The 13,112-nt window shown below is 41.3% G+C and overlaps 1 protein-coding gene and 1 long non-coding RNA gene across 3 annotated transcripts in view; one reads left to right on the top strand and one right to left on the bottom strand.

Moving 5' to 3' along the window:
* Nucleotides 1–178: 178 nt before the first annotated feature.
* LOC118024841 lies at nt 179–4,545 on the bottom strand. Its single transcript, XR_004683210.1, has 2 exons — nt 4,009–4,545; nt 179–1,693 (listed from the first exon to the last, which is right to left on the bottom strand). It is a non-coding gene; the product is annotated as an uncharacterized LOC118024841 (long non-coding RNA).
* Nucleotides 4,546–4,736: 191 nt separating this feature from the next.
* Nucleotides 4,737–13,112, top strand: part of FBXL20 (F-box and leucine rich repeat protein 20) — a 97,447-nt gene continuing 89,071 nt past the window's right edge. Inside the window, exon 1 of one of the 2 annotated variants that reach the window (XM_035027016.1) lies at nt 4,737–4,818. In XM_035027016.1, coding sequence (XP_034882907.1) covers nt 4,771–4,818 — 48 coding nt within the window. In that variant the 5' untranslated portion in view covers nt 4,737–4,770. Of the gene's footprint in view, nt 4,819–5,367; nt 5,649–13,112 lie in introns of those variants that run through there. The other variant, XM_035027015.1, reaches the window with a different exon arrangement.

Here is a 13,112-nt window from a genome sequence, read left to right as displayed (position 1 = left end):
GGGTGGGAAACAGTTTTGTGGGAAATATTCATATATATTTTTTTCTCCCTTTTTCCATTTTTAGGCCATGTTTTAACTCATTTTAGTGCATGTATTTGAAGGGCTGGGCAGCAAATGAAAAAGCAATACATTCCTTGATGCAGTTGCATGAAGGTTGTTCACTTTGTTTGGATAGTTGTCCATTTGAGGCATGGACAAATGAAGGACTTTGGTCATTTTGGACACTTAAGTAATGTTTGGTGTCTGTTTCTTAGGAGTGATTGGGGGAGGGAAGATAATTTTAGCTATTTATTTGTAATATTTTAACCCTTTATCTGTTTGTCTTTACACAGTGTTTCTAATTCTATAAGGTTCAGGGTTCAAAGTGATGGGAGGTGGAAGAGCAAGGCTTATTTGGTGGTAGGGAGCCTGTAGCTTGTGCTGGTACTGTAGCATTAAGCCCAAGCAGATTAGTCAGAGTCCACCTTTGGAGTTAAGTAGAAAAACCAAAATGGTATTTTTGTTTTAGGAGGTTTATCATAGGGTTCAGACATCATAGGAATATTAGGAGTTACCTCCCTGTGGAGGTACTGATTTATAGTCTCTTTGTCCTTTAATAAAGGCTGGGCTGGCTTTTTGGGATGTAAACATGTTTTCAGATGCAGTAAGTTTTAATGTACAGCCTCCCTGACCCAGTGGCATGAAAACCATTACAGAATTAATAGTTCTCCTATTTCCACAATGTGCCAAAAGTCCACATCCCAGCATTTTGTTTGTAGGAGAACTGATGCCATTCCTGAGAGCTGGGCTCCTTGTTTCTCTGCATCACATGGAGAAGGAGTCCAGACTTCAGTCGCTCCACTGTATGCTCCCTTAGATAAAACAGTAAAAAATTTGCAGCCATAGTTCACTTAAAACAATTTCAAGCTCACTTGAAGTAATGGGGGCCTGGAATGCTAGGTGGGCATGAAGATAAACCCTTGCTACTATGTAGCAACCCAATTGGACCTTTTTGGAGGAATAGGTCTGAGTCTGGATTCTGGGGGACATCAATAAGAAGCCCTTCTCATGAATATAGAAATCCAGGAGACCATTTGAGTGCAACACAAGTTCTCAGTATTTGGAGGGTCCTCTCAAAATTCTGCGGCCTTACTTTGATTTTGACACCTGCACTGTGCCATTCCTGATGATTCCATTCAGGATCTGTATCAGCAGGACGGGGCACAGTCCCCAGCACAACTCTTCTGGATTAAAAAAAAAAAAAAAAAAAAAAAGCCAGGTGATTCATTTGTGTGTGTGTGTGATAAATGGAAGTGACTTCATCAGATATTGAAGAAGATTTCTATATTCAGCTCTTTCTGCAGGTTGGAGTTAGCATAGAGTTGGAAAATCAGCTTTGGTGTTCTTTCCTGACTGTCTCTGATTTCCTCTAGTGTTCTCCCTTTTCTGGTCATCAGCTCTCAACAACTCTGCCACTTTTGTGTCCCAAGGTAATAAGAAGTAGGAAACGAAACATTGCAAAGTGGAGCAAGAAAAGTTATCGGTTACCGTATCAGAGTCAAATGTCTTGGGTGACACTAAGGAGGACATGGGCAAGGTGATACCAGAGTGCTTTATCTTGTGATGCTGATACAGTAGCAGCCTCTCAGACATATAACCAGGTTGGATTTCTCACAAGTTTCTCACTTAGTTTTGAATCCTATCCCATTGGTTTCTGCAGAGAAAAAAAAAATGTTATGTGGTTTTTAAGTTTGTTCTGGGTGGGGAACATCTTATGGGGAATGTACTACATATCAGGGGCTCAGCTTCCCCAAGCAGAGCCAACAGATTCCAAAATGAGTAAACTGGGAAGCTTTTTCTCTCTTTCTGTCTTCATCCCAGATCAAAGAATCCCGAGTTAGGATCTGGATGAAGGATAAGCCCCTGAATTGTCGATGGGCACACCCCACACACTGACCCAGCATCTGAACTTGCTTAACAGGGAGCCGGGGCTAACCTGCTTCACCCTGCCTGAGAACCAGGGAGCACTGCATTTCTCCACAGGGTGGAGGAGAAGAGGCAGAATAAACCAAGCCTGGGACACCTCCCTCCTGTCTAGGTGTACTCATTCTTCTGTTTCAAAAGACTGCAAGGACATGAAGTCAACTTCTACCTGTCTTCTGCTGCTGGTGTCTTATGTATTCTTAGTTTGACCTGATTCCTCTTCTGTCTTTTGGCTTCATGTTAGGGGTTCTTGGTCAAAACCTGCTCTGATGTACATGAAGATTTCAGGTTCAAAATCCATGTGTTTTAAAACAGGTATTTTATAAACGGGGGAGAAATGAAGCAGGATATAATTGCCAAAACTGGCCTTCAGGTTAGTGGCTCTCGGAAAGATTTTCCTTAAGGCCTAGGTCTGAAAATGTAGTGCAACAATAGCATGAATTCTCAGAAGCAACCCTTTCAAGGGAGCCAGTGAGTCATACAGTATCCAGTCAAGTCACTTAAAGCAGATGACAGTATAGGAAACTTTCACAATCCCTGGGCAATCTCATTTTCTCCCCCCCTCCCTTTTTTCCCTTTTCAATCCCTCTACCCCCTTATTTCTACCCATGAGTTAGTTTTTTGAGGGGTAGAAGTACCTAACATCTCGGAAGCTAGGTTGGGAAACATGCTCAGCTGTAAAAGCTGAGCTTTATTAATTTTGTGTTTTAGAAATGTACATCAGGAGCAGTTGGGGAGGGTCTTTTCTAAAAAAATCTTTCAAATTTGATTTTCTGTGCGTATGGCCGTTCTGTAAATACTTTGGGGTTTTTCATTTTTTTGAAAGTAGACAAAATCTGGGATTTTTCCCCCCGAAACATTACAAAAGAACCTGTTTATTTACATGCAAATAAATTTCTTTGATAAAAAGTATTATGCCTTTGTGTAGTAAATTTTTAACCTTTGAGTAATTTTCACTTATTCAGCTTTTTTAAAAAAGGATTTTCTTTTTAGAGGGGGGGGAGGGGCAGAGAGAGGGACAAGCAGACTCCCTGCTGAGCGGGACCTGCAGGGGTGGCTCAACCCTGAGATCATGACCTGAGTCAATCAAGAATCAGCAAAATTAAGAGTCAGCAGTGCAACCGACTGGGCCACCCAGAGAACCCCTATTCAGCTTTTTAAAAGTCCACCAATCAGAAAAAATTCAATCAGGAAATAAAAGTCTTCCCTGAGTATTACTCAAAATAGGTTAACCGTAAAGGATAACTGAAACCTGGTAAAAGACCTGTGAAAGTTTGCTTCATTTGATTTATCTGCTTGAGCCAGTTTTACTATCTTTTGCAGGTCTTAGTCACCAAATTCATCAATAGTTGGGAGAAAACTGCTCTTAGATCAGATACGACTAAAAAGCTGTGTTTATATGGCTGAAGTGAAATAACAGAAGTAGCAGACAGAATATAACATCTAGACCTGGGTTTGTGGGCCTGAGAATGAGTTTCTGAAGCTAGGTTCCTTGCTTAAGAAGCCCTTTCTAGAACAAACACGAGAAAGTTTAAGAAAAAAAAGTGCTTGAAGAGTTGGGTAATAAAGCTTCCAGCTTAAATATGCCTATTTTATTTTTATAATTTTTACTGTTTTTTTTTTTTTTTTTTAAAGAGCAGGGGTTGGGCTGGCGGGAGGGGAAGGTCAGAGGGAGAGACTCTCAAGCAGGCTCCACGCCCAGCTGGGAGCCCAAGCACGGGCTGGATCTCACAGCTTGAGATCATGACCTGAGGGGAAAGAGTTGGATGCTTAACCGAACGAGACACCCAGGCACCCCAGAATATGCCTATTAAAAAAAAAAAAAAATCTCCAGCACAAGTTGCTCTTAAGTAAGCTCCTCTCTCTTATAAATGTTTTAAGTAATCTCTACACCCAACGGGGCTTGAACCTACAACCCCAATATCAAGAGTGGTAGGCTCCACCAACTCAGCCAGCCAGGTACCCCAGTAATCTCTCTTAAATCAGATTCGTAACAAGCCAGTCACTAAAACTAATTAAAGGAGGTATGAAGACAAACATACTTACTTTGGAATACGATTAGGGGCAGTGATCCTGCCAGGACCGCTGGAATTTATGATACAGTTTCTAATATTTCATCTTGGGTACACGATTCTGTAGTTTGTCGCTCTAAAAGAGGGTAAACTTATTCCTTAGTCCATGGAAATTCGATAATAAATTTCAAGACCTTGAGGGCTGGTGTTGCTAAAGTATAATAATATAATGACACAAACTACCTTCTATGGAAGGAGCCAAGGAGTCAGATGAATGTAATTTCCACTGAGCCAGCGCCCCCGCCTACTAGTTAAGACACGCTTGTTTCTCCCGCCAAAGTGGCGTCAGGATCAGGTTTTCACCAAGCAAAACCCTGATTGGAGGACGGGCAGGCACTAGAGCCCATTGGGCGCCAGCAGCAGTCTGGTGGCGGAGGGGCGGGGGAAGCCAAAGGCACTTCAGCCTCGCACGGCCCCCCCCAACCACCAAAGCGCGCCCCTCCCCCAGCTAAAAGGAATGGTCGCCCAGCTCCGGCGCTGCACCCCCTGACCCCAAGGCGCGAGGTGCGGCCTTGCTGCATATTCCTGGAGCAGAGGGTAGCGCAATTACCCCCTCCTCCCGTCCTCCTGATCCATGCACGGGGAGACCCACGCCCTGCCGCGGCCCCCCAGGCCTCCCTGCAACACCCGGTAATGCAATCCACGGGGGCGGGGGAGGCGGCGGCAGCGACAGCAACGACGGCGGCGGCGGCAGCAGCACTGCCTCAATCTAGAGACAACCAGAAAGAGGAGGAAAATGGCTCCGAGCAGGGACCGCCTGCTGCACTTTGGGTTCAAGGCGACAGTGAGTGATAGGGAAAAGGAGTTGGGTGGCCGGGAAGGACATGTGTGGCTGCACAGGCTACCGGGGAAGAAGCGACAAGACTAGGGGGCTGGGAGGGCTTGACAGGAAGCTCAAGTGCTTGCTGGGTGGGTGCGTGCTGTTTGCCGGCGAAGGGGATTAGATGGGCTCCGGTACTGTGTGCAGTTGTCCTGCTTTCCTCACTCGCTAGTCCGCGAGCACGCGCGCACTCACACCCTCCCCACAGCCCCTCCCATACACAAATACACACAGACAGATAGGCACTTCCCTGCCTCTCCTCGCGGTGGGCTTGCGTGCCTCGGAGGCAAGAGCGGGCTCGCGCCGCCGCCGCCGCGCTCCGGCTGCTCCCGGGCGAACCGTCGCGGGCTGCGCCCGGGAGTGGGGGAGGGGTGGTCCCGCGCCGCCGCCGCAGCCGCCGCCGCCGCCGCCGCGCGCTCCTCCTCCTCCCCTCCCCACGCCGTTCCGAGGCCCGGGCGGCTCTGCCCAATGAGGAGCGGCGTTGCTGGCAGGTGGGGAGTGTTTTTGTTTTGGGTTGAAGTTGAGGCTGAGGGGAGAGAAGAGCTAGCGACGAGCAGTCGTCGCTGCCGCCGGCTCTGCGGGAGGTGGAGGAGGCCCCGCCGGAGCCGAGAGGTTTCCCCTCCCCGCTGACGGCCCCTGCCCGCCGCTCCTCTACCTCCTCCCGGTCCCGGAACTCCGGGGCCTGCCCTGGGCCCCCAGTTTTTGCACTCCGCACGCTGCAGCGCCCGGCCCCGGCCGCACCCGCCGGCCCCATGAGGAGGGACGTGAACGGAGTGACCAAGAGCAGGTTTGAGGTGTGAGCCTGGGGGAGCTGGGGCGGCGTGAGCAAGGCGATTCCCGCTCTTATGCCCCGAAAATTTCGCTCGGCACGGAGCCTCCTCCCTTGCCTGGCGCCGTCACCCACCGACCGCTGGGGCTGCCAGACTTCTTTCCCCTTTCTCGCGACCTGAAAGCCCGGTGCAGCCCAGCTTCCCTAGTCCTCAGGGCTGGTCACCTCCAGCCTGTTCCACCAGCGGGCCCGGGCAAGGGATTACTCTGGCGCCCTAATTCCCCCCTCCCCCCAGTATCACTCAGCTTTCCATTCTTTACACAATCCTTGGCTTCTCTCCCTCCACCCGGCAGAAAAAGCATCACAGCTCCGATCAACCGGAGCTGGCTTCTTTTCTTTCTGCCACCTTCTTCGTGAAGCGAGAGGGACATTATGGGCCAGGGGGCCATTTCTCTGTGTTTGAGAGACCTTGGTTCAACTAGGGAAGTGGAGGTGGTAGACTGGGATGATAGAGACGACCACGAGTTTTCGGTGCTGTTTGGTGTGGGTATTGTTCTGATACTTCCTCTTCTTTCCCGTTTAGTCTGTACTTTTGTAGTTCATTGTTTCTGGGAACTCTTAGATGTGTACGGTCGAGACTTCAGAAAATCCACTCTTTAACAACTTTTTCTCCTCTGGCGAGAAAGGTTTATAGCTAATGGAATTGAGGAATGGATGAGGAAACAGGAAAACACCTGAAAGCGTCTTCAGTGAGTAGTCACCGTGTTAGGGAAGTGATTCCTTTGGGAAGTGAAGTATTCTAACTACGGATGAATTGCAGTAGTGTGGTAATATACCCCAAGGTTTACTGAGGGGGTAAGACAGTGAGACAAAAGTTTCAGGAAACTTGTCCACTAGGTGCCCAGGGTGAAATTGTTACCTAAGGGTCTTTCTTCAGTTTAGTCTATTTCTTGGTTTCTTTTTATGCTATGGGGAAAATACTTTAATTTATCCACAAAGATCTAGGTAGCAAGTGTTGGGGAGAAGTTTAAATTCAGAGCTCTACGGTATTACTGTTGGAGGTGAGGAATGGAGAAAATCGAGAAATTGATCTCTTCAGAGTTTTCATATTTAACTTAATCATAGGAAGAAAATATAGTAGATATGATTGGGTGTTTAACAGAACTTTAGGTTGCCTTAAAGTAGAGAGATCCAATAAGCTTAATTTAGGATGGTTTCATATTTAGTACTACTGTACTGTAAAGTCCAGACCCTCATTAAAATTAGTGGACTTTTAGCAGTTAACAGGAATCTTGAAAGAGAAACCCAAATACTTAAGATCTGAGTGGGGGATAGCCTTTTGCCATTGAAGTCTGCTCTTTATCATTTTGCCATTTTCTTGTAGATTGAGATACTGTTGGAAGGAGTTCTTTTGTAGTATGTGTTTTAAAATTGCATTGCTACATCCTGTTTTTGTAATTATCTTATATTTTAATTTGTAGTTTACCTGTAGTAGTGTATCATAATAAAGTTTATTGCCTTGTTAAGTATATTTATTTACCTTGAACTAAGCCAGTTGAAGCTTTCTAAAGGTGTCTGATAAGATAAAGAATAAGAGGGGATTAAAAAACCCTCCTTCTACAGTGTTCATGATTAGCTTTTGGTTTATAAATATTTTAGTCTTTTATGATAAGAAGGGGGTTCCATGCCAGAACGGGAATGGGAAAGTTTGGAAATGATATATGTTAATGAATTTAATTATCTGAGTATTTCTTAAAGTCATTTACCTCTTTTTTTTTTTTTTTCCATTTACCTCTTTACTGACCTAATTTACAAGTAGTAAAACAATAAACTGTTAGGTCTCTTATGAAGTAGTAAACTTACTGCTAATTCATTGAAAACATTTTAAATATTTAGTTTCAATGGATAAAACATGTAGACAAAATAAAGCAGTCTTTTCATGTCAAAAATATTTACATCAAGTTATTTTTTTAATTCTCAGAATTACAGAGTGGTTTTTAAAGGACTGATAATTTTATGATTGTAAGTAGATAGCCAATCCCTGAGAATTTTTGTGAGGGGAGGAAATTTTTGTAGCAAATAATAAGTCATGTCAAATTATGGTTAATACAGAAAGTGAAATAATTGTTTTCTTTTTCTTGGTCACATTTTTTTTCTGGGTGGAAGGTAACTAAAGTTTATTTTTTTATAGTTCATTCATTATAAGGAATATTATGTGCATTATGCTTTTGGATGTTGTAACTTCAGGCCACATACTTTAAATCTCATGCTCAGATCTGGAGCTGTAGAAAAAAATTTAAAGTTAAAATAAAGGGAGTAGAGTACTTGTTAGCCAGATATGTAGCATCCTGTAGAATAGCCAAAGTAGATGATAGTTGGGTAAAAGAGTTAAAGAGATACAGAGATGGTGAAAATATTGTTCTTTGATGTATCACTTTGACATTAACTTTCCACAAAAATAACCCTTATAAGCTAGAGTGCTGATTAATGTGTCTCTCAGTTGAAATTCTTCATCTAAGTACTTTTTATTACATTACTTACAGTATACATTGTTTTGTGGCAAATTTTGATAATTTCCTTGCAGACTTAATAATTGTTACTGAATCCTGCATGCCAGGCACTGAGCTAGATGTTTTACCTCAGTTACTTCTAATTCTCACAATTCTGTTTTACAGTTGAGGAAAGCTAAGGCTTAAGAAGTGCTCAAGTTGCACAGCTAGTAAGTGGGGGAGCCAAGATTCCAACCTGTTTTTTTTTTTTTTTTAACTTCACTCTGTCATTCTGCTCTGTTTTTAGCATAACATAGCATAAAAGCCCATAAAATGTGTGGGCAAGAACTTTCCTAAATTTCTTCATCCAGTATATTTTATTTTGTCTTTGCTATCAAGAATGAAGTTGTTCTTCATTTGAAGTACTATAATAGTGTGTTACCTTTTTAAAAAATTTTTAGAGGGGGTAGGGGCAGAGGGAGAGAGAGAAAATCTTAAGCAGGAGCAGGCTCCATGCCCAGTGTGGAGCTTCACTCAGGGCCCAATCTCACAACCCTGAGATCATGATCTGAGCTAGAATGAGGAGTTGGATGCTTAATCAACTGAGCCACCCAGGTGCCTCTATGTGTGTTATCTTAACACTCGGTGAGATTAGTGACAAACATGTATAAATAATCTAAGGTAGCCCTTGAATCTTAAGTTTAGATTTTTTTTCAGTAAAGCCTCTCCATTTCATCATTCCCTTAGTAGCTCCATCATAAGATGATACTGGGGGGAAATTTCTATCTTATTTGGGTTCATTAAAAAGTCTAGCATTATCTATTGTGAAAACATTAACAGAAATCACAGGTAACTATTTACAGTTTAATCAGGGCCTGGGAATGTTAAGATTCACATAGGAAATGATAAGTTCCAATTTGGATACTTTGAATCCCTGTTCATTATTGTTTTCTCATTATATCTCACTGCTGCTTTGATAAATGTATAATATTACAGCCTGTAAGATTAAATTGTAATACTTATTTGCCTGCTTCATTTTATTAAGTCAGTTTGTCCAAAATAAGAAAAATCATAAAATGTGGTATGGCAGAAAGAATATACTGCATTGGGAGTTGAAAGAACTGGATGTTAGTTAATCTTGATTTTTGCCACCAATTAACTATAACTTTGGTCATTTCTTTTTATTTCTCCAGTTTGGTCATTTCCCTCCTTTGCAAAACAAAGAAATTAGAATCAATTGTTTTGGTTCCTTTTGTTCCAAAATCCTATGAATCTGTCATTTTTTTTTTTTTAATCTGTCATTTTTAAAATAAAAGCAGAGGACCACATTTCCTTGGCTGTTTCTTCTAAAACAGCAACTCCAATATTGTTAAAGTTTGTAGGCAGAGTTGCACAGTACTGCTAAGGCTGCAGTAATTACCTTTTTTCTCCTGTAAGGTTTTATCTTCTACATTCTGCATAGTAAATGACCATCTTTCCTAATTGGTACTCGTGGAAAATGTTATACATTTTTCCAGTGGGTGACAGCCATTTGTTTCATTCTATTTGAAAAGCCTTGCAATGGGAAAGAGAACTAGTAAAAGTAAGGGATTTTGTATTTAACACTTTAGAGATTAGTTTGAAAGCAGTTATCTAGTATTATACAAGGTCCAAATTAGAGGTTTAGGCTTTTTGGGCCCATTCAGACAATCTGTGTGTTTTTTAAATAGTGTTATTGATGTTTATTGTATAATTATGGGTCCTTTTTACCCTTTTTTAAAAAAGATTTTATTTATTTGAGAGGGAGAGGGCAGAAGCAGGGGGAGCAGCAGAGGGAGAGGGAGAAGCAGGCTCCCTGCTGAGCAAGGAGCCCGATGTGGGGCTGGATCCCAAGCCCCTGGGATCATGACCTTAGCCTAAGGCAGTCCCTTAACTGACTGAGCCACCCAGGTGTCCCTCTCTTTTACCTTTTGAAACATGGTATGTTGTATCATGTACTTACTGTAGTAACTCATTATTTAAAAATCAACATATGTTTCCTTCTGCAGTCTACATAAGATAAATGATTACATATTGAAAATTGTTTTCCATTGTTAAAATTTTTTAATTTGGCAAAAACTTTACGAAGTGTGTTCTTGATATTTAAGTCATGCATTCTTATTTCTTAGCTGTAATCTGTTTCTGCATCGAAGTTTTTTATTCATTGAATCAGTATTAGAAGTGTTTAGAAGTATTTATACTTTTAAATTTTTATATTCTTATGTTTTAGGTCATTTGTCAGTTTTAGCTGTTAGTGTTGATATCACTTTTTAATCTTAATTTCTAAAATCCTTCTATTTTGGGGACACCGAGGTGGCTCAGTTGGTTAAGCATCTGCCTTTGGCTCCGGTCATGATCCCAGGGTCCTGGGATCGAGTCCCACATGGGCTCCTTGCTCAGCAGGGAGTCTTCTTCTCCCTTTGCCTGCCAGTCTCTCTGCTTATGCTCTCTTCCCCCCACACCCCAACAAATAAATAAAAATATTTAAAAAAAAATAAAATTCTTCTATTTTTATCTCCCAAGTGTCTCTTTTCAAATCTTGGTCATGTTTTTCTTGCAAATTATTAAGTACTTTTGTTACAGGCCAGGGATTCCATTCCCAGCCCTTAGATTACAGGTTCCCAACTGGTGGCAGATTGGGAACGGAATTAAAATTTTCAGTAATCTAACTAGTACTGTGGTTTTGGAAGGGTATTTTTAGATGTTCAAAATAAAATATTCCGTTACACCAGGAAAATCCAAGGGAGGGAGGAAGAAGAAAGAATGCCCTTAAACTGACCAAATTTAGCTGCTTGTGCATAGTTGTCTTTATACTGTTTTCCTACTTGGTCTTCCAGACTTGATGGATTCTTAGATCAGACCCGTATCCGAAAATTGACTCAGGAAAATGAAGGCATACAACTTGGTCTTACAGTTTTATGTCTTAGTGCATTGGACCCATTTGATAAAAGATTTTAACTTAATACCAACTAAGAATAGGTGGTGGTATTGAACTGTGCAGTGGTATTTGTGCTTGATTCATCTTGCTTAATTATATAACTTTTAAAAATGAAGATATGTATTCAAATGTAAATAAATCCAAAACATATTTGCATTAGCTTTTGAATACTTTGTTAAAAGAATGGTTTTGCTAGGTATTCATTTTCAGCACATATGAGTTAATAGCAGTAGGTTAAGTAACCTCTATTCCCGAATCATTTTTCCTCTAATTTGATTTTATGATATTCTCTTGGATGTAATAAGCCTCATATCTGATAGTTGTAATCAGGTGGAAATGTAATTTTTTGCTCAGTGTCTTAAGTTGCTATGAGGTTAAAACAATTAAATCATGGTAGACAAGAATTTAGTCAATTATGAAACATATATTGGCAATGTCTTCTTCCATTTTTGTCCTTGAATTGTATCCCAGGAATTTTTTTTTTTTTTAAGATTTTATTTATTTATTTGACAGAGAGAGACACAGCGAGAGAGGGAACACAAGCAGGGGGAGTGGGAGAGGGAGAAGCAGGCTTCCCGTGGAGCAGGGAGCCCAATGTGGGGCTCGATCCCAGGACCCTGGGATCATGACCTGAGCCGAAGGCAGACGCTTAACGACTGAGCCACCCAGGCGCCCCTGTCCCAGGAATTTCTAGTAAAAACTAAAAAGGAAATAGAATACCATGAAAGCAAGTTGCAAATTGATCTTATGCATTACTTTGGTGCTAAGACAGAAATCATATCTAACAACATGGGGCTGAAGGTTAGCAATAAATCAAATGCCTGCTTGATTTTGTATAATCAGATATGCCAACTATTAGGGTATTTGTTGGTTAGTGTGACTTCCTTATCAAATAGAGGATGCAGGCAGATATAATTTTCATAATTGTTTAAAAGTAAAAAATGGAAAAGCATTTTCAGTTTTACTTATAATTTGCAATAATAAGAAGAAGCCCTAGGTATAGCTATTCTGGGTGCTTCGAGTTTGCTTTACTATCTGCAGAATGAGGTGATTTATGTGGCAGGGAAGACCGGCAAAAAGAAAATAGTAAAATATTTAGATTAGGGCAGGTTTTTAAATATAGAGTACCTATTCTTATGCATATGCAACCCTTGATTGACAGTTCGGGCCCAGGGAAGGTGATTCCCAATTCTGTGCATACTGAATTGCAGTTTACCAACAAAGAGCCAGTTTTGTTATGTTTTTTTTGTTTTCTTTTCTCCTCTTTCAAGGTGGGTGGGGAGAAGAAAAATAAAAGAAAGGATTTGCAGTTGCCTGCAAATTAACAATTTAATGTTAACTGTAAATGGTAGCTGCAAAGTTTTCGAGAGTTCTGTTAGAATATAATCTTTTTTTTGTCATGTTATTTTTGTTTGTTTTGTTTTTAAATCACTCTTTGTCATCTTATTTTTTGAACCAGATCATTTACATATTTTAATGTTCTTTTTTTTTTTTTTTTTTAAGATTTTTTTATTCATGAGAGACCGAGAGAGACAGAGAGAGGGGCAGAGGGAGAAGCAGGCTCCCAAGGAGCAGGGAGCCTGATGCGGGACTCGATCCCATGACTCTGGGATCATGACCTGAGCTGAAGGCAGACGCTTAACCATCTGAGCCACCCAGGCGCCCTATATTTTAATGTTCTAATTTTGAAATTAATTTGAGTAAAAAGAGGATGAAAGTGTTAAGTCTAAAGGATTTTACAAATGGAAATAATACTGTTCTGAACTATGAAATAAGTACTATATACATATATTTTATAAATGCATTATATGTATATATAATAATATGTATATAGCAATGTGTATGTGTGTACTGGTATCTATATGTCTTTTCTGGACCTCCATTACTGCAATTGTAAGTTCCTTTCTAGCATAGAAATTCTGTGATTCTCTATAAATAAATCCCCCAACTTGCTGCAGATTAGAGATTATTCAGTTTATTGCCAGTGTTCTTACATTTCTTTGCTTACAACTGCTAATAAAGACAGAACAGTCTGTGTGATCTT

The sequence above is a fragment of the Mirounga leonina genome, unplaced genomic scaffold (genome assembly GCF_011800145.1).
Source record: "Mirounga leonina isolate KUSES-001 unplaced genomic scaffold, KU_Mleo_1.0 Mir_200, whole genome shotgun sequence".
In the NCBI taxonomy this organism is placed as follows: Eukaryota; Metazoa; Chordata; class Mammalia; order Carnivora; family Phocidae; genus Mirounga; species Mirounga leonina.
Note: the sequence above shows the minus strand (reverse complement) of the source record. Positions and strands in the feature narration are given on the sequence as shown.